The 20,933-nt window shown below is 40.3% G+C and overlaps 2 protein-coding genes across 3 annotated transcripts in view; one reads left to right on the plus strand and one right to left on the minus strand.

Annotated features, from left to right (window-relative positions):
* The window catches only part of LOC113945180 (probable acyl-CoA dehydrogenase 6), a 79,282-nt gene extending 69,291 nt beyond the window's left edge, over positions 1-9,991 (plus strand). The window contains exons 7-10 of one of the 2 annotated variants that reach the window (XR_003526978.1): positions 2,132-2,293; positions 2,434-2,584; positions 9,171-9,324; positions 9,752-9,991. Coding sequence is in view for 1 of the 2 variants with exons in the window: in XM_027639066.1 (XP_027494867.1) it covers positions 2,132-2,293; positions 2,434-2,584; positions 9,171-9,261 (404 nt within the window). In the remaining variant the exon portion in view is untranslated. Of the gene's footprint in view, positions 1-2,131; positions 2,294-2,433; positions 2,585-9,170 lie in introns of both variants that reach the window. The other variant, XM_027639066.1, reaches the window with a different exon arrangement.
* Positions 9,992-10,168: 177 nt separating this feature from the next.
* Positions 10,169-18,714, minus strand: BET1 (Bet1 golgi vesicular membrane trafficking protein). Its single transcript, XM_027639067.1, has 4 exons — positions 18,553-18,714; positions 14,944-15,059; positions 11,978-12,034; positions 10,169-11,428 (listed from the first exon to the last, which is right to left on the minus strand). Exons 1-4 carry the CDS (start codon positions 18,569-18,571, stop codon positions 11,273-11,275), a joined length of 348 nt encoding a protein of 115 aa, XP_027494868.1. The 5' UTR covers positions 18,572-18,714; the 3' UTR covers positions 10,169-11,272.
* Between the last annotated feature and the right edge of the window lie 2,219 nt (positions 18,715-20,933).

The following is a 20,933-nucleotide window of genomic DNA, read 5'->3' on the forward strand; positions in this document are numbered from 1 at the left end:
ATGCTGCTTTTGATGCAGCCCAGGGTAGTCCTAAGAAGATTTTCTCTGTTTATTTCTGTGTGCAAATGGTAGTTCCTGGAAAAAGCAGAAGGGCAGCTAAGGAAACAGGAGGTTGGATTAGCAGGGGCAGGAAGGAGGCAGTGAAGTGGAGAGGTGGACACTATGGGAGCAGTTTTCTCAGGACCCAGCTCTGAGCCATGATGCGTGGTGACAGCCTGAGCAGAGATGGGCCAAAGCCCTTTCATGATCTTTAGACCTTTTGCAAGCAGGACCTAAACAGTTGTTGTTCTGTCCCCTCCCATCTGGTCCTACTCCTTCCTCCTCTTTGTTGTTTCTCATCTCTTTCCCTGGTGCTGGATGCTGGGAACCACACAAGCTGTGCTAGAGCACCTTGCTCTGATACATCACCTAAAGATTGTCCTTATCCCTACCGCCTTCCTTCTGCTCTCCTAGCACTGGCATGTACAGTTTAGTTTCCCTCCCAGCAACTCAGACTCAGCTCTATGCTTTCCAGGTTTTGGTCTGGGGGCAGGGGACAAGGGGTACCTGGACACTCTTTCCTGTTTCTTTAGCATCTCTCAAGCTGAAGACCATAGAAATACAAGTGAAAAAGCTGCTGGTATTATACATGCCACAGTGTTGTGTGACATAATCCTTTGGAATAACAATATTTGTGTTCAAGAGATGTTCCTGAAAACAGAAATTTAGTTTCCTGTCCAGAAAACCAGCATTAGTGTGGCAGCATAGTGTAATAACACAGAAGAAATGAGGACATTACTGTATATGCTCTTTTGAAAAATAAGCATTGAGGCTAGTTGTATGAGAAAGAAAGGGAAAATACTTAGGAAATGACAAAAGCTGATGATTATGGAATGTGGGGACATCATGTGAAAAATGGTGCTCTGTGGAAGAGCTGGTAAATGATCATGGCACGAGGAAATTGGTGGGATGTGGAGTCTGTATATGAGAGCAGAACAGAGATGAAATTTAAATAGAGGTGATCTTGAAAGCAATGCAAAAAGGAATATGGAACCACACCAGGCTCCTGTAAGGGACTCTCATGTGAGTAACTGACAGGTAGGAAAAGGGATTTTGTAGTAGTGCAGGGCTCGGTTTTATTTTGCATTTCAGATTCAGTTTTGTGGTTTAGACTCTAAATGTAAATTGAAGTGGATATGCATATTTTGAAAAGTGAAAATGTGACCCTTCTTACACAGATGGATTTGTGAACTGTCACTGCTCCTTGCCATAGGGACATGGGTCCACATTTGCCAAACAAATTTCTCCACATATTCAGCACCTGCTCTTATCCTAGCTAAGCTGCAGGAGACTGATAGCCTAGTCCTTTACTTCAAGGCTGGCCTTGGAAAAGAAACTTCTCCCTTTTCTTCTTGTTTAAAATGGAGTGTCTTTCAGTTTGCACAAAGAGAAGCAGCAAACTAGTTCTCTTGCTTTAAAGCAGCGTCTGCCATCTCTCTAACCTGTTTTCCAGCAGTATCCTATTTTGATTCTGTTCCCATTAGAAGAACTATTTAACATTTATTAAAAGTGACTGTGAATCTTTTCCCTTCTTTTCTATGCTGGAATCCAATTACAGAATGCAGACATAATAAGCAGTAAATTTGTGTTCCTTGATCTTGGAATAGGTTTCTGCCTTCTCCCTGAAAGCTTCCTTCAATTTACATTTCCACAGCATCCCTCACTGAGCACACTACACGGTCTGCCTTCAGATTTTTTCAGGGATTGTAACAAACCCTCAGGACACAGGCAGAATGGAAAATAGGAGTTACCACAGGCTTTTGCCAAGGCCCCAAATGAGGCATTAAGGATAAAGTTTACATACTCATCATGATGTACTGCTTTCTATGACTTTCCTTCCCTTCTATCCACCTCCCTTGATTCTCCTCCAAGTTTTGGCAGTTTGGGGCTCAGGTGAGATAGATGTCTTTAAGGTACAAGGAGGGCTTTTTTTCCGAATTGAAGTTGCACCCCAACTAAGTGTGTAGAACAACTTGCTTTAGAAAATCTAATGTATTGGTTATACAATGTGAGAAAAACATCTTTTTCAACAAGAAGCTAAACAACAGATCTGGCTAAAACCATGTCTTGTTCTGTGCTTTGCTTCTTCAAGTCCTGACTCCACTGGAAACTATAATACAAGAAACTATTGACTACACCCACCAGAGGAAGGTGTTTGACCAGTCTGTCCTGCACAACCAAACCGTGCACTTCCGCCTGGCCGAGCTGGCAACCGAAGTGGAGCTCCTTCGCTCGCTGCTGCACCGTGCTGTTGGTGAGCTCCCACACCTGCCTTCCCAGATGTGCTTCTCTTCATGCAAAGAACCTCATCAGGCTAAAGCAACACAGGGAGGTGCTTTCCAGAGAGGCAGGCTCTGGCCAGTGACTCCTTTTTTATCCTCTTTTTTTTATTAGCTCTGTATGTAGAAGGAAATGACGTGACAAAATATGCTTCCATGGCTAAGCTAAAGGCAGGACGTCTGGCCCGTGAAGTGACTGACAGCTGTCTCCAGTTTTGGGGAGGAATGGGATTCACCAGTGAAGTTCTGGTGAGCAGGTTTTACAGGTAAGCAAGTGGCGAAATTTGGCCTCTTAAACGTCCTGCTGAAAGATAATCTACTTGAAAAGGGCACCAGCTCCCAGCCAGTGTGAACGGTATTGTTCTATGGAATGGGACGTCACTGATGGCTGTTGTGGATGCAAGGACACACAGCGCAATTGATTTTAGGGTGATGTGTGTCACGACACAGGTTGACTATTCCTTTGCCAAATCTTGGCTTTGTATTACAATTGTGAAGTTTGAACTATCCACAGGTTGGCTCAGATGTCAAATAAACTCAGTATTTTCCCTGATGGTCCTCTAGTATCTGCCAGACAGTAGAACAAAGGAAAAAAGGGCTAGCAGCAAGTGATTTTTTTTTTCTCATTGCTTTTTGTTTGCTTGTAGTCTTGATTATAAGGAGAGAAATAAACCAGAAGCTTTCTCCCAAAATGAATGAAAATCAGCTTTATCTTTTTCCCCACATGTGTGTGAAACTGGAGTTCCCCACTTGGCTTCTGCAGTTCTTTTTTCTGATAGCAGTCTCCACCTAGTTAGTCACACCAGATACTGTGTGAGACCTATGAGACAGGTAGTTGCTTCCAGCAAGTTGTTAGACCATTAAAATGGTACAGAGGCCTTTTTGCAAATTAATTGAAGTCCCTTCAAATTTTACTCTATATCTACTTAGAGCAAAATTCTGTCTAAGCAAACAGCTTCCTTGATAGCTTTAGGAAAATTCTGGCTGCAGTGTCTTATGTTCTGTAGATGGACCAAAATAGAACTTGAATTTTCTTGCAGTAACAGATTTACACTCAGCTCTTACATACAAAATACCTAATCAAAGGTTAGCAAAATAAGTGGTTCAGCTAGTTGAAAGTTTTGGTAAATGTATCTGTGTAAAGTGAGAGCAGAACACTCAAGAAAATCTGCAAAAAGCTTGTTTCTTCTTAGAAGGTTGAGTTACTTTTTCTATTTTTAATAGCATTTTATGAATAAGAATGCCATTGTAGTAAATCAGAGAGAACCTCAACATTTTTTGACTTGCGGATTCCTGAAATTTCCTAGTGAAGGTACAGACTGTTTTATGGTGGTGGTTTTAAGCCAGCTTTCATTATGATGGTTTTTCTTAGTTATGTTATTCACAGCCTCTATTAACAGCTAATGGTCCCTGGTGATGGACGTGTTAAAAGCTACTGCAGTAGGCACTCTGAATAAAATGAATCTCTGTCTTGAAGCACTTACTGTAAATGTTGTAGTCTGTACAGATTAATGTGTATGTGCTTATATATAGCTTTGTTTTGTCTTAAGGTTTCCTAGCCCAGCATAGCATTGCTAGCTGTGAGCAGAGGTTTTCTCTGTGGATTCCAGAGTGATTTCCAAGTACACCAGCAGTCACATTTTTCTTGAGGAGAAATCCAGAGTGTTTCCTATTGGTATACATGATCAGCTGGCTAAAGAAACGTATCTTTCTGCCTCTAACGCAAACACCTTTATAAATGAGGCTGAAGGTGGTAAGATATTTATACTCTAAACTGTTCTGTGAATCAGTACAATTCCATCATTGAGTAACCAAAGGTCCAGGAAGGGACAAGTACAGTATTACCTAAATAAACAATTACAAGTTCAAGTGAGAATCTTGTTAATCTGTAACAATAAGCAATGCAGCAACTTTCCCAAATCTGTTCTTTTCAGTACAGCAGTTTGAGTAACCATTCACGTCACTGTGATATTTCTTAAGTAGTAGCAGTATAACTGCACAGCATGACATCTAGTCCTAATGCACAAATATTTTTGTAGCATAATCCTCACAAAGTTTCCAAGGAAATGTTGGATAGTCTTTGACATGTTGGGCTCAAAGACTTCTCAAAGAACACACAGCACAATGCATGGTTAGTGCATGAAGTCTTTGAATTTTAGTTATTATTGTCGGTCAGAGATAATTAACAGAAATGGAACAAAACTGTTTGCCAGATTACTTTATTCATTTCTGTCATTTTAATCATGAATATTTTAAACCTTGTAGAACAACTGACATTTCTTAAGTGCAGTATTCTCTAGAAGGCATAAAGAGAGCTGCTTCACCATGTAGGTGCCTATACTGGGCTGATTTTATATATGTAAATGTTTATTTTCAGTTGTACGAATTCTGATAAGGAGAATGGGTTTTTAAAAAAAGTTTAGAGCCCAAATATCGAAGGGTTTCATAGAAAAATAAAAGCCAATATAAAAACGATAAAGAATGGACTTTCCAGCATATACCCTACTAGCAGGATTCTAGAGAAGGAGAGCACTAGCCTGGAGTCATGATTGTTTATTTTTCTCTCCCTTGTCTGAAAGGCCTCAAAGACATCAGGACTTGGGAAAAATCAGTTACTGAACAAACCCATCATCTATATGAAAACCCCAGTTTATGAGAGATCAGAGGGAAGAAACCTTCTAGTAGCAAGTTTATTGCAATTTTTTAGATTTAAAGAGTTTTTAAAAACTTCAGGTAGTGATCTAATAGTGATTATAATACTAATTATGTACATTTCAATTGTTATAGGAAAAACTTGTGTGGCCTTCTTAAAAGAGTTGATTTTTTTAAAAAATTAAGATTGTGACTAATGTTACTAATCACCATGTCTAACTGCTGCCAGTTCTTACAAGTTTTACTCTTGTGGGCTGTGAGGGGGAGAATGCTATCATTTCTTTACTTGCTGCATTGTGAAAGAATCAAGAAAGCAGCAGTGAAAAATATTGACTATTCATGTGAAATAGAAGTGTAAGTAGCATTGCAAATGCACACAGCTGAAGAACAAACACAGATTTCAATTTTCCCGTTATTGCAATATGAAGTTCTACCTGTAACTGAGGATAGTTAAAAAACCAAACTTCTGTACAGTTTTAAGTGGATTTTTTTATAAGTAATGCATTTCCTTCTGTTTTTGTATCCTTCACATATTTAAAAAGTAATTTGAAATATTTTATTCAGTTTATTTTGTTGTTTATAGTCTTTCATTCTTTACAAAGAATGTCTAAACTTGAGTGAGTCTAGACAATTGGGGTTTTTTAATCAGTTTTTGTCATTATAACCATTTATGGTTGTACCAAACAAAATGAAACCTATCCATCTATTTCTGCTGACAAAAACAATTTGCTTTGAAGTCTGTAGCTAATTGTTGAGATAAGGCTTAATATCAATTTCTGTCACCTGTGAAACAAAATCTGTAGTTTCAGCCTTTTTCTGCAGAGGCTTTGAGACAGACAGATGCCTGTCTACCACTTTGTTTAACTTTTATGAGTATCTTGCCAGGGAATTTAGGAGATAAAGCATGTAACACCTAGCTCTCTGATGGCAAATCAAAGCAAGCAACTGTACAGTGATGACTTTACAGCAGAGCTGCACTCCAGAGCAGGCCAAGGTGATGCCCATTCCTTCAGCTGGGTCTTCAGAATGTCCCTAAATGGAAAGAGCAGGGCCATGGGAACTAGCAGGCACAGCCTCGGGTGTCTGGGCTGTGGCAGCCTGGCCAGAGACCTGCTGCACTGGGTGGCATCAGCTCAAACTTCTCCCTGTGGATCAGAGTCTCCTTTAGATTCATTCTGCTTGATTTGGACAGCCTAGAGGCAAACTAGCTGAGTCTGAAAATTTAAGAAATCACAAAATATTAAGCTTGAGGGTGCATCAGTATATTTTGTAGAGAAAAATCTTGCCAGTAATGCAACCTAAAAACAGTAATTGTTGAGAAAAAAAGGGTAAACATTTTGTAATCAAGTGCAATTTGTGTTGAAAAGAAGCAGTGTAAAAAACGTCCTTCTGGGAAGCAGTGCTACTCTAAGCCACATAAACCTTGGTATGAATTTACCAATGGCCTCCTAACCAGGGAAGCAGAGAGCAGCACCCCTGAGGGACCACTACCATGAAGCCAGGCTACTAGGGAAAACCAGGGCTCGAGTCACCAAAACTTGCTTTCTTCCCCATGTCTGACCGGCACTGACCACTGCCAGAAAGGGGAAAGAAAATTACTGAGTTTATTTTCTCAGGAGCTTAAAGTTTAGTGAAGACACCTGCATTGAAGGTAAGTAGTGCAGCAGGCTCCTCTCAAGATGTTTGTGAACAGAAAGGGCTTTTTCAGCGCCAATGCCATATGGCTTTCCGGAGGAAAATGTACAATGGCTCCCTGAGCAGGCATGGCTTCCTGGCTGTGCGTAGTAAATGGTACTGGAACGCACAGCTGCAAACACCATCACATTTTATCAGCTTGAAGCTAGAGACAGATTTATAGTGCCATGAGCTGTGGCATGGCTGCCTGCTTTATAGGCAGCGTAATGGACATGGCTTAGCTTGTGCGAAGCAAAGGCTGAATGGCCCTCAGAACGCAGAGGGGTCAACATCAGCCAACAGAGGAATGTTAAACTGCGGACTATATTGGATTATACTACTCAGAAACACATCCAGGTTGTAAATTAGAGGGTTCCCAATCATTTGAATAACTTTGTTATCTGACAGCCTTCAAATTAGGATAGTCCAAGATTAAAGGGAGCTTGTTTTTTCTCCTTAAAGCAGTGCTTGACACATTTCTGAAGGCTATATGACATTACCTATGGAGATGGGAAACATGATTTGACAACATAGGGGGTTCTTTTTGTTCCTTTTGCTACATAACTAGAAATTATTGATAACCTGGATTGAGTGGGAATGGCTCCTTACGGTCCCTCATAAGTGTAGTTTTTTAACTCAGCTTTTAAGAACTTTTTCTTTGTCAAAAAGTTGGATTACTTTTTTAACATTTACATCTCTTGATCTGGTTGAGTAGGATAAGTCTTATACTCTATAGTGAGTGTATCAAATGCACAGCATTTCCTGAATGAGAAGAAACTCTTTGCAGGGAGTGTTTTAGAGGGATAGAACACAATAGCTGGATTTCTCTCTTTCCTCAGGCTAACTCCCACTCCCTCAGCACTCAACAAGCAGCTAGAAGTTTGGTCCCTCAGAATGACACCTTCACAAAACTGCATGGTGTATTGCAGGCTGGTTCCTAACTGTCCTTGGTCAGGGTGAAGCCATGACAGGTCGGTGCTCACCTCAGTGGGGCTGTAGTAGAGCAGGACTTGCTGCTCTGTCATGAGGCAGTAACAAGGCGATGGAGAAATCAGAAAGCAAAGTGTCACTGTGCCAGATGAAAAGATTCTAGAGGTAAAGCAATTAAGTTCTAATATTTATAGGTATTAAAATATTTATGTGCCATATTAACTATGCATTATTGATATAATATAAACTATCAAACCAAAAGCATACAATAAATAGCTGATATAAAAGCTTACTTTACTATGTCCTCTTTCCCAGCTTCCTTGCAGTTCCTGGCAGGATAGCTGGTCCCATGATTTTGTTTTCTTATTCTGAAAGCCTCTTTCCCAGAAGAGGGTTGCTAGATTAAAATCACTTGAGTCTTTTGTCATCTTGATCTGGTTAAATTAGGAGAAACCTTCCACCCTGTCTCCCCAGGAGAGAGATCACCATTAGTCACCTCTCTGTAGATTATATAAGAAATACTCCTTATCTCAATCCTACAAAAACATAATTACTAGCAACCTTGTAAAGCCACACACATGCACAAAACATATGTGAAAGGTGTTTTATTTTTTTAAAACGTGTCTTTATACATGATAACCTGACTTGTCTGTCACACACGCCACCAAAACCAGTGCCCATTTCTAACATCTTATAAACAAGCCATGTGTCCAGGACTCCTGCTGTAAATGGAGGATTCTTACTGGCATCACAGAGGAGTCCTGCTGGTGCTACAGTGAAGATGCAAAATGCTGAGCATGGGCAGGGGCTTTCTGCAGCTTGACAAAGCAGACAACACTGCAGCACTAAGAACAAGTAAGCTACCACTGTTCCAGCTCCACAGCCTTCAACAAGGCCTGTAGGAAGGTGGGGAATCTTCAGATTATTAAGTAGAGGTAGTTTAGAACTGTTTTGGTAGGTTTTTTTGTTGACGATGGTGGTTTTTAATTCTCCCCAAAGGAAAAAAGAAATTTGTGAGTAAAGTTGCTTGAGGTTGCAGTATTTTGCAATCTGGCTAGCACAGGAAACTAAGGCAATACTGTTAGGGATGACTCAGTGATGTTAATGGCAGGTTTTAAATGACTGTGATTAGATATATCAAACTGAAAGTAAATATTCTTGGAGTAGCCATTCCTTTTTAAAGCACAGCAGCTAGATCTCACATAGCCATTAGGGAGACTAGGATGCTTACTGGTTAAAAAACCTGAATGAAAATTGTACCCTCTCTGTACAATTCTCATGTACTGATTGACTCTCATTTACCACACAGTTCATCAAAATTAGGGGCTGCAACACTTTTTGCTGCTGGCCCTGGAAAAACTCCCTCCCCTCTTAAAGTTCAACTGCAGGCTTAGGCCCCTACCGCTTTGGGAGAGGACCAGCAGGGATACTGAGGGAAGTATCACAGACCACCTCCCCAGGAGGAGGCAGTGGATGAGGTGTTCTGCAGGCATCTGGAATTAGTATGACACATGTAGGTAATCTCATCGGGTTTCCCAGCAGAAAACCGTCAGAATAGCACGAACATGTCTAAATCTACTCTTTATATTTCTACAGAGACTTGAGATTGATGTCAATAGGAGGTGGGACAGATGAAACCATGCTTTCCATCATATGCAAATACATGGAAATACTTCCAAGCAAGTGAAACAGCTCCACTCTTTCTGGAAAATTAAGACAGCAAGAGCATGGCTTGTACTGCACACTGAAGGTAAACAGCCAGTACATTTTGAGTAGAAAACTTAACGGTAATTTTGTCATCAAAATGCACATCCAGGTCTTTCAGCATTACCATTCTATGTGTTCTCCAATGTCACAATTCTGTTGATACAGAGCAGCCTGAGAGAATGCAGCCTCCTGCAAGGTATTTTTCCATTTTTTCAGTACGTTACTGAAGTTTTTCAATGATCCATGCTAAGCACACAGAAAAAATGTGTTCTTTAATCAAGCTTTATCTACATTTTAGAGCATCTACGCCACCAATTAAGAAACAGAACTTCTATATAGATACAGCTACAATTTCATTAGTAGTTTAATCTAATTTCAGCAGAGCTTTGCTTTTAAGACCCATAATTAAGGCACAAATGATTCTCTGCCATGTCCAAATACTAGAACAGTGCCTTTGCTCTCAATTACAGGTACCTTCCCTATCTTTCACTTTTAGCAAGCAATCATGACAATGAGCTGTGTCATCTTTGCCAAGTTCACATCAACTCTGTCATGGATCTTTGGTGATGAGAGTAGTGGTTGATTTTTATTTCCAGAATTCCATAAACAACTCTTTAATTGTATCTGAAGGTTTTGGAGGCCTGAACTTCAGCAGCAAAGTACCATGTTTTGTGTGTAATTATTAAAGAAAAATATTAAATGTGTTAATAAGAAAATTGTGCGTAATTACTGAAACTCTTCCTAAAACAGTCATTTAAGCCAGAAGAGACAGCCTGTATTATGGATTTTAAAAAAAAAAAAATGGCCCTTAAATGCAGCACCATTTCCAAAAATTATACTGGTATTCTACAATAGAGAAGAATGTATATGAACAACACTAGCTAGAATAATACTACAAGACACTTTATTTGACACTTCATAATTAGTTATTAATGGCAACACATTATACAGTATTTCTAGAAAAGTCTTTCAAAAATTGTAGATACAACTTCAATATCTAGGAAACTTAATTTTTTTGTACATTAAACTCATTAATATAATAGCTTCAACGATTAGAAACTATTTGATGAGCCAAAGCTAAGTCTTCAAAATAAAAAAACCTTACTGTGACTGCACCTCCAAAAGGTGCATCATAATTTACTTTAATATAAAATTCAAAATACCTGCCCTTGTATTTCAGGCATCATGCAGTGTAGATCTAGGGACCATCACAAATTGAAAAGTAAACATCCTAATGGTAGAAGTTTGTGATTCAATGGAATCATTAAGTTCTGATACTTTAAATATAAAGAAAACATTTGTTCTGTGTCCATACTGATTGACCCCAATGATCAAAGGCATTTGCTTAAAAGAGATGTGTAAGCATGATTTGTCACATTTGAATTAAAAAATAAAATCCAGTTGTAAGTAACTTCTCCCCAAAATACCGTTTAAGCACACAGTTTAAGCTACTTAAACACTACCAGATCTAGCCACAAAAGTAATTTTTGGTGGTACCACTTTTACATTTGTTAGCTTCAGGCCAGCCTTTTAAAAATCCACAGATAAAACCAATTTAGAAAGATCCAAGTATTCTTCATGCTTTTGCAATCTAGAAATTACTACATGCCTGAAACTGGAGCTCTAATTTAGAGCATGGTGCAGAATGAAAAGCAGAATAAAAGAGAAAGCCTTGTAATTCTGCAATTACTTCATATTCGAAAAACCCTTGTTTTCTGTATTTTTAAAATCAATTCTAAAAACTATTTTCCCTTAAAAAAAGCCACCTACTATGCACTTTCTGTGTATTTACAAACAATCCCCCCAAAACAGGGGATGATGGGAAAAATTCTGACATATTAAGAAAACGATATATACCATTGCATTAATAGTTAATGCAATTTAAACAATTTCACCATTTTTTATCAACAGAATATGCCACTTTAGATCAATGTCTTCATTAATTAAGACTGTAGTTGAAATTACACAATGTAAACCAGAGGTACCGTGCATCACCTCAGTTTAATAATCCAGTATATTACAAAAAAAACAAACAATGAAAAGAGCATCATATAACATAATAGCTTTGTCTGGCTTCCTCTGGAGAGTGTTCTCAGTCTGCCCATAGTTGCACCTAAAAGTCCACCTGTAGAGTCGAAATCATTCTCCTACATTTAAAAAAAAACCAAGCAAACAAAGCAATAAAAAACAGGTTACTCTGAGAAAAGAAATACCCTTACAGCTCGCTAAGTGTAGTTTTCCTTGTTTTTTCAAAATTTCCAAAACTAAAATTATTTTAGAGGTAAAAATTAACCATGAAAAACTTTCACCCATTTATCCAGTGCTGTTTTTTCCCCAAGCCAAAGCAAAGTGCAAGAAAAAAAGGCATTTCTGACTTTGTAATTTTTTTGCTTCCTTCTTCTATTCTTGAATACAATTAAATATAGAACTGCCTCTTTAATAGTACTATACATTTTCTAATTGAAAATCAATAGTCATATCTGAAGTAAAAAGGCCTTGGTTGTGCCTTGAAAGTAACATATTTGCACATCTTATCTTTTTGAACAGAAATACTGTTACCAAATCAGTCACATGTTACAGTCAATAAGCTGTCAACATTTTAATAAAAATGTTCATACTAAAAACCAGGATGCTTTACATTACTAAATTCTTAATCCTGCCCTATATTTAAAGAAATTTAGTTACTACATACTTACCATTTCTGATAACATTTTATTTTGGTTTTTAACTTCTGTTCCAATTTCAATGGAAAGCTGTTGAAAAACACCAAAAAGTATGAAGCATGAGTAATCAGTTATACATAGATTAGAGAACCCAGTCTAAAATACATAACATGACTAGCATTTCCCCAGGAAAAAATGTGAAAACAGTACCTGATATTCTCAAAAAACAAAATAACATGCATAGTATTCTATCAATAACTCATAAGAAAAGATTTTTCATCAGGTGAGTCTAAAGAGTCACAGAAGGTGCTCAGTGGTCCTCTTCCAGATAATGTCATATTAGAATTATTGCATGGACTTTCAAAAATTCAAGATCTAGTCAAGCCTAAAGTAGCAATTGCCCATTTCCTGGAACAACTGTTAAAACTGCTGGCACACAGCACAAAGGACCATGAGCACCCGTTTGACTCAGTGTAGCCCGAGCTGACGCATGTAACCTGCTAAAGCGTCTCTTTTGACAAATTCCTGTTATGCTGTAAATGGGATTTTCTTTAGTGAACTTGTGTAGCCCTTCTCTGCTTTGTGTCACAGCAAGGGAGCCACAGGACCAAGAGGAAAGCTGCATAGGCCAGGGAGAGTCAGTCCTGAGATCGTGACCAGGGCCAGCAACAGCCTGGTGAGCAGCCCAAGACAGTCCAAGGTCAAGCCACAGAGTGAACCTGGGTTAGGGTTGGAATCAGGGAGACATGAGACCAGGCACAGATGGAGCTGCAACATCTCAAAGACGGGAGCCAGCCAGAAGAGTCTTGGCTTAAAAGCAGCTCTGGAATCAAACAAAGGAGAACTGACACTGATCCTAATTCTTAGCAGCTTTTCCTCTGCCACAGTTCTTAGCAGCACACTGGCCTTGAACAACCAGCTCAAGTCCTAGAATGGAGGGAAATGTGCTCCAGGCCCCCATGCTTTGGATTAGACTGAACACGTTTGGTTTTATGTGTCACAGCCTGAATCTCATTATTTGTTACTGCTGCATTTCAGTGCAATCTATAGCAAAGCAAGAGTGAAACTGATTTCACATGAGGCTTTTGGGAAGATTATCTGAAGGTTACTCCATACACTAAGATTATTATGTTGCACTAAAAGATGCAACTGCAGAAAGAGCACATGTGCTGCTCCTTGGGGCACTGCCAACTGCACTGTCAACATACATCAATTTTGAAATGTAACATACCAAGAAGAAGACAAGAAATAAAATTTGCTAACAAAGGTCAAAGCTTTTCTTTTTACCCCCTTAACTTATTCTAAATTCTTATTCTAAATCTGTTTTAGTTTCTAGTTGAGACTAAACAAATTACATTTAAGCAGCAGTATTAGCAATAGGACTTTGAATGAGTTCAGAATTTCAATGGAAAGAATTCATTAGCTTGTACTCTACATGTAGAAAGAGTACCTATTGCTAAGAATGTATTTGACAAAAGTTGTAGTTTTTAAGAACAAGAAACTGACATCATTTTAATCACAGAGCTGTCTTTCAGTTAGACTTGTTTGAAACAAGTCCTCAGTCTCTGGAAGGAATCAGAATCATTAGAACAACTTCTTCAGAGGATATCAGCATGCTGTTTCTAAGAGCAGTTTTCACATTACACATTTATAAGCAGATACAGCAGAAACTGGTGAGCTGTAGCGATAAGACCAAAAAGTAGTAGTCCATTTTCTTAAATGAAACAGGGTTACTGACCTAAACTCAAAGATTTTAGTTTCTGCAGGGATAGTAATTCATTCTGTAGGACAGTAAGCCATAAGTTACACCACAGGTGTGCTCAAGGTAGACAAAAAAGGACATCTCTAGCTTAAAAAACTAATTAAAGAAAGAATCAGTTTTACACATGAATAATTGTGCATCTTGGCTGACATTAATTATTTCTTGTATTTGTATTGGGTTTGGAAACTTTTGAAAAGTTTTGGTACTGGTGGGGGGGCTACAGGGGTGGCTTCTGTGAGAAGCTGCCAGAAGCTTCCCCAATGTCCAAAAGGGCCAATGTCAGCTGCTCCAAGACAAACTCATGACTGGTCAGGGCAGTGCCCATCAGAAACAGTGGTACCACCTCTGGGATAACATAGTTAAGAAGGGCAAAAAAACTGCACAAGACCAGTTGCATAGAGAGGAGTGAGAACATGTAGGAGAAAGATCTCTGCAGACACCAAGGCCAGAGAAGAAGAAGCAGGAGGAGGTGCTCCAGGCACCAGAGCAAAGATTTCCCCGAAGACCATGGTGCAGATCATGGTGAAGCACGCTGTCCACTTGCAGCCCATGGAGGTCCACAGTGGAGCAGAGATCCACCTGCAGCCCATGGAGGACCCTAGGCCAGAGCAGGTGGATGCCCAAAGGAGGTTGTAACCCTGTGGGAAGGCCACACTGGAGCAGGCTCCTGGCAGGACCTGTGATTCCAAGGAGAGAGGAGCCCAAGCTGGAGCAGGTGTGCTGTCAGGAGTTGTGACCCTGTGAGGGACCCACCCTGGAATAGCCTGTTCCTGAGGGACTGCATCCCATGAAAGGGACCCACATCGGAACAATTAGTGAAGGACCCACGCTGGAACAGTCAGTGCAGAACTGAAGCCCATGGAAAGGACCCATGTTAGAGAAATTCATGGAGGACTGTCTCCCATGGGAGGACTCCACACTGGAGCAGGGCAAGAGAGCGAGGAGGAAGGAGTGGCAGAGACAATGTGTGATGAACAAACTCCAACTCTCATTCCCTGTCCCCTCTGCATTGCTGAGGGGGAGGAAGTCGAGGCCAGGAAGAAGGGAGATTTGGTTTTATTTCTCCCCATCCACCTGAGGAGAGGAGTGACAGAGCAGCTTTGGTGGGCACCTGGCATCCAGCCATGGTTAACTCACCACAGTATTAAATTTATGTTTTAAAGTAAGTCTACTGCTTCACTGATTCATATAATTTAATTCAATAAATGTGACAATATCACTGTAATTAAATACATACCGATTTAATGGCACTGACTTTCGTACGCAGACTTTCTGTTAACCTGTCATTCTCTTCTTCATAAACACTGTATCCACTGCTGGTGTAGCCATAGTTACCTGCAGGTGCTCCCTCACCTGTAAACACAACAGTCTGTAGTTACAGACAGAAAACACCATTGGAACAAGCGATTTGCATGCTCCTGAGACAAGAGACTCAAATGTGTAAGTTACCTTTTCCAAATGTGAAAGTTACCTTTCAATATGCAAATAAAAGAAAAACTGAAGAATGGCTGTAATTTAGCACTATCAAATTTTTCTCCTGACAGTGTTTTCGGATGAGTTCTATGGAATCAACCCAGGCATTACACAGAGATGTGAAGGAAGCACTGAGGCCACTACATGTGGGAAACCAAACTGAAAATAGGAGAGTTGAGACCATCCTCTAACAAAGACAAATATCACTTGATTACATATTTAAAGGGAAAACCATACTCTGATCCTTACATGAGTTTCTCTACAAACAAGACCTGAGAGCAGAAGCCAGGCCTCTGAGCAGAGCATTTCTGTTTCAGTCACCATTCTGCAGTTCTATTCCCACACCTGCCTGGGCGTTTTAGGTGATGGAGATTCAGGACTGTCATCCAGACAACTGAAGGCAGCAGAGTATGCAGGGCAGAAAGGAGTGAAAGCTGCTCAGCTCCACACATTCACTTCCTCCAACCTCTAATAAAGATTTCCTACAGACAGCAGCTGGACAGCAGCATAGGCACCGGAGAATTAAAGCCACGTCCAGTCAGGACAAAAATCAGTCTTAGACCTCAAATCTAAGATTTGAAAAAAGTAAAGAGAGATCAAGACTTAGAAAGGCAAACAGAAAAGAACTACTATAAGCTTTATGACAAAGATTCCACTAGATTAATTCAACTAACAATCCATTTGTAACATTAATATATATTTATATAGCTAGCCAGAATGGCACAATAAAATTGAATGCCTTTGACTGCACTTTAAATATGCTGTAAAGATTTTTGTGTTTGTGGAGGATTTTTTCTTTTTGAGGAAAAAGGGTGAGAAGAGAGACACCAATCCCAATCACAGAGAAAACTCCATTTCAAATAATTTCATTGTGTGCTTGGCATACATAATATTAATATTTTAAAAGAGAATTACAATGCTATTTTGACAATAGATATCATTTTATGAACCCATGAAGCCATTCCTTAAATCTAAGTAATGACAATTTTTTAATTTGTACTTGTAAATTGTTACTCTACAAGTTAAGCTAATGACAGATCCTCAACAAGACTGAATCACAGAATGACAGAATATTCTCAATTCAAAGGGATACACAAGGTCATCAAAGTCCAGCTCCTGCGTCTACACAGGAAAACCCCAACAATCACACCGTGTGCCTGAGAGCATTGTCCAAACGCTTCTAGAACTGTCAGGCTTGGTGCTATGACCAGTTCCCTGGGGAGCCTGTTCCAATGTCCAGTCACCCTCTGGGTGAAAAATCTTTTCCTAAAATCCAGCCTAAACCTCCTCTAAACACAGCCTCAGACCATTCCCTCAGTCCTGTCACTGGTCATCAGAGGAGTTCAGTGCCGGCCCCTCCTCTTCTCCTCATAAGGGAGTTGTTGACTGCAATGAAATATATGTTTTCATTTCACCACACTGAGTCAAGAAGCCTTTTTTCCCCCACTTAAATCAAAAGTGCCAATGTCATATACAGAAATCTGACTAAAATTCTATCATTTAGAGAATTAGGGTTGTTCTCACTTGTGTCTGTTTTACAAGTGCATCTAACTACAGTACTTTGTGACACAATTTTGAGTGTGTCTATAAGTTAATACACCACACAGCTTCATGCCAAAACACTATGATTCTTACAGGGACTGTGACAATGCAGATATGAACAACTGCCCCAAAGCTTTTCAACAGGCATGGCTGCTTCTTTAAATGTCATAGGAAGCACAATGAAGACATTTAGCTACAGCTGTTTGTGGGAAGGGCAGAAAGTCCAGCGTGGCAGTTCTATGGACAGTCCCTCAACACTGCTCATTGACACGTAACAGGGACATGGCCATAACACAATTGCAGGCTAAAAAAGAGGTACCAGGTAGATGATGACAACAGCCTAAGTGCTGGTGCCCAGCTTCTATTTCCAGACTATTACATAAAAAATAGTTCTAAACTGACAGGTGAAATGTCAAGGTAAAGCAGAAAATTTTACTGCAGCTGATAACAGACATTTCAGTCTTCTGCTTGACCTTCCAGCAGACTTTCTTAAAAAGCAGTTTCAGGATGATTCTTAAGGCACTGTTTGCCAGAATCAACCTAAAAGAAAGCATTCTCTTTCTTCAGCGCTCCTTGCACAAACATCCATCACCTCTTCAGAAACAGCACACTGCACTGGGTGGCCTCCAATCCAATCCCTCTCAGTTCATACTCAACAGCAAGCTGTCAGTCTGACAAAGGAAAGGACTGAATATCTAAGCCCTATCAAATGCCCACTTTTTTATGATAAATATCCCAACACCTCTCTTGCTCTACTAAGAAGTGTTTCCAAGGCTTGTTTTATGTCATGAAAATACCATTGCATGACACAAATCTAAAATGTAGAAGTAAACGTAAGCTGGTGTTAGACACACTTAGTTAAGCCACGTGGCATTTACCGCCTCTAAATACTTTCTAGGAAGAAGCACCAGAACTCAGTCATAAACTTCTGGGGCATAAACATCCCCTAAGCTTAACAATGCAGTCATAGCACCCACGTGGTTGCAGAACATGACCTGGGAGTTCAAAGTTTCCTTACAGTCATCAACATGACTGCTGGCTGAAAAATGAGGCCTAAGCTGCTCAAAACACTCAGCAGGAACTCTGCAAAGATTTCTGCATTTGCACCAGATTATATTTGTAACAAATTTATAATAGTTGGGGGTGTTTGTTCCCCCCCCCCCCCCCCGCAAACATAACAGGAAAACATACAGAAGTACCAAAATAAAAAAAAACCTCCAAATTGGAAAGGACTTGACTGAAGAGTGACAAATCTGTCCATCCATGGGAACACGGCTCAAATTAACACCACGTTGGAACATCATCATCAGAGCTAAATGAGCCAAGACTGTTTACAAGAGCATGCAGTGACAGGAGAAGGGAGAATGGGTTCAAATTGAAAGACAGTAGGTTTAGATTGGATATTAAGAAAAAATTCTTTACTGTGAGGATGGTGCGGCACTGGAATAGGTTGCCCAGGGAAGCTGTGGATGCCCCATCGCTGGAGGTGTTCAAGGACAGGTTGGACGGGACTCTGAGCAACCCGTCTAGTTGAAGGTGTCCCTGCCCATGGCAGGGGGATTGGAACTAGATGATCTTTAAGGTCCATTCCAGACTAAATCATTCTATGATTCTATGATAAATACAAACCGCAGCGCTGCTCCGTAAATCCAGCTCAGCCAGAAAGAGGCAGAAGCAGGGGTGACGGCGTTTCCCCCAAAAAGCTTCCGAGCTCCGTTGCAGCCCTGCGCCCACGGGCACAGCCCCTCTCCCGCCCCACCTGCCCCAGACCCTCCCCGGGGCCGGGCCCTGCCCGTGAGGCAGCCCAGCCCGGCCCTGCAGCCGCGCTTACCCAGCCCCGCGCGCCTCATGGTTCTGCTCAGAGCCTGCCACGGGAGGAGGAGAAGGAGGCAGCCGAAGAGGAGGAAGATGAGGAGGAGGCGGCCGAAACCTCGGCGGGGCCGCAGCGGGGCTCGGCGGCGCGGCCGCGCCTCATTCACCCGCGAGCGCCACGACAGCGCCCCGCGCGCGGCACGCTGGGTGCGCGAACGGGCCGCCGGGCCGCGCGGGGGCTGCTGGGGGTTGTAGTCCCGCGCCGAGGGCTGTGACAGACAAAACCATGAGAATTCAGTGCTCAGTGGAGTTTTTCCACCTTCCTCCCTCGCTCCCACAGTGTATTTAGAAGTAACGACCACGTTGCTGCAGCATACAGCAACTAGAACTGGAAACCTGAAGATTTTATTATTATTGGATCTTCAGTTGTCTGAATGATTTAAATCTGACTTGCAAAGATCATTTCCCTTTCATTCTTTAATCCCTTGAGCTGCTTTAGCATAAATGTGTTTCACTTGCTTTCACTAAAGATGTGGATCACTACATATAGCGGTGGATTGAATTTATTTCCCAGGGTGATACCACAAGGACTAATCAGTACTCCAGTGAAAAGCAAACAACATCACAGAGCCCATTCAGAGTTTCCTATTTCAGATGTGGTGTCCACTGGTCTAAAGAAGCTGCACAGTCTTTTTCAATTACAACATGTTGCCGTATCATTAATTGCTTTCATATTTGTGTTGTGGTAGGAACTGGGACACTCAGTATTGGACCAAGACGCACTGGTATTTGTACAAGCTATATAAATACGGACCAAAGCTCCTACTTCAATGAGCTTGCAGTATGCCAGAAGTATTCATCTAGACAGCAGAGTTGCAGAAGGAAGGATACAATAACTCTGGTCAATGAGAAGGCCTATGGCCTCCTGCTGACATCCTGTTTAATTGCTGTAGGGTACCCCACGTATCTTCTTTGCAGTGCACAAAACAATAAATAAATGTAGCATTTCTTTTCTCTCCACTTGTCAAAGTGCAATTGAGTCATTAGTCTTGTCTGCCCAACTTTTGGACAGATGTTGAGAAGGTACTCGTTATTTACTTCTCAGTCACGTCTGGATGCCTATGTCTCAAACAACATTACAAAGAGGAAGTTTAGTTACTGTAGAAAATGGTCCTCTAGTTTTTTTGATATTTGATAATTTAAACAGTTTATCCAAAATTTCTACTATGGTATTAGTTACACATCCAAAACAGAAGGCCAAAGAGAAGAAATGAGCTCTGCAGAGCTGCAGAGCTGTTCACACCACCAGTGCTCAGTGTGGAGCTAATCTCCATGGGATTTTGTCTTGAACTCAGCAATTCTTACAGGAGTTTGCAAGATGCCCTCATTGATAACTTGTGACTTGATTACATCAGTTCAGGGAAATGCAGCAGTTGTTTCAAAGAAGGGGAAAGTGCTATCATCAAAGACACTCTTTGCACTAAATTCATCTGAAGTTCACAGATGGGCCCATTTCTCACCTTACCAGGGCAAAGAGGTTTCTTAAAGGATTATGCTTAGGACAGTAAAATTTAGATATTGCAAAATCTACAGAAAATGAACGGATTTTGAGAAAACCTCCCTCCTGACTTCTTCAGATTTGAAGTTAGGACCAATATCCTCATCATCACAATTTTTCAAGAAGGACTAGTGTGACAGTCTATGCAATAATTAAATAACCAGAGAGTAAAATTGAGGCTCAAGGAAGCAGTAGGAAAATGTCTTTTAGAAACAGCTGGTCTGAGTCTCTCATTGTTAGGTATAATTTTATTTACATTTTTGTCTTGATACACCATCCAAAAACTATTGCATTTGGTGGCACTGCTATATGAAGATTTGTCTTTACAGTATTTGCATATTCTTTGTCACCTTTCTTTTTTTTCCACATGACTCATCTTCCATTTTTCAGTAAATATGGATTTATACATAACAAGGTAAAATGTACATCTCCCCACTAAAACTGTAGTTATAAGTCATCATTAAGGGGCTTATTTTTCATTTTTACTCACATTTTCTATAAAATAATATCTCAATTAACCAAATGTAAGGTGTTCACAACTCAGAGTGTTTAGACATATAATCTCCTTATGATGTTGTGAAATAACATCTTGAGTCAATATGCAATTTATAAATAGCACATTGACTTCTACAGCTTCTTACAGCAAAGTGTGGAAATGATACTGACATGATTAATGTTTCAAATCCATTTTAATCATATTGAATTTATGTTTATTTCATACACTGAAAGTATCTCATAAGAAAGTTAATTTTTTAGATCTCATAGTACTACAATAATGAACTCGTGATTCCATCTAGACATAGAGATAGCTGGGTCTCATATCCCAATTTTCAAGAAAGTCA

Source organism: Corapipo altera, unplaced genomic scaffold (assembly GCF_003945725.1).
Source record: "Corapipo altera isolate COAL_440 unplaced genomic scaffold, ASM394572v1 44, whole genome shotgun sequence".
Classification (NCBI taxonomy): Eukaryota; Metazoa; Chordata; class Aves; order Passeriformes; family Pipridae; genus Corapipo; species Corapipo altera.

Bases quoted from the DNA above. Each gene is read 5' to 3' on its own strand.
- BET1 (XM_027639067.1), bottom strand. The intron at 12,035-14,943 runs GTATGTATTTAA...GTTTTTCAACAG, and splicing joins AAGTCAGTGCCATTAAATCG to CTTTCCATTGAAATTGGAAC. The intron at 11,429-11,977 runs GTAAGTATGTAG...TTTTAAATGTAG, and splicing joins ATAAAATGTTATCAGAAATG to GAGAATGATTTCGACTCTAC.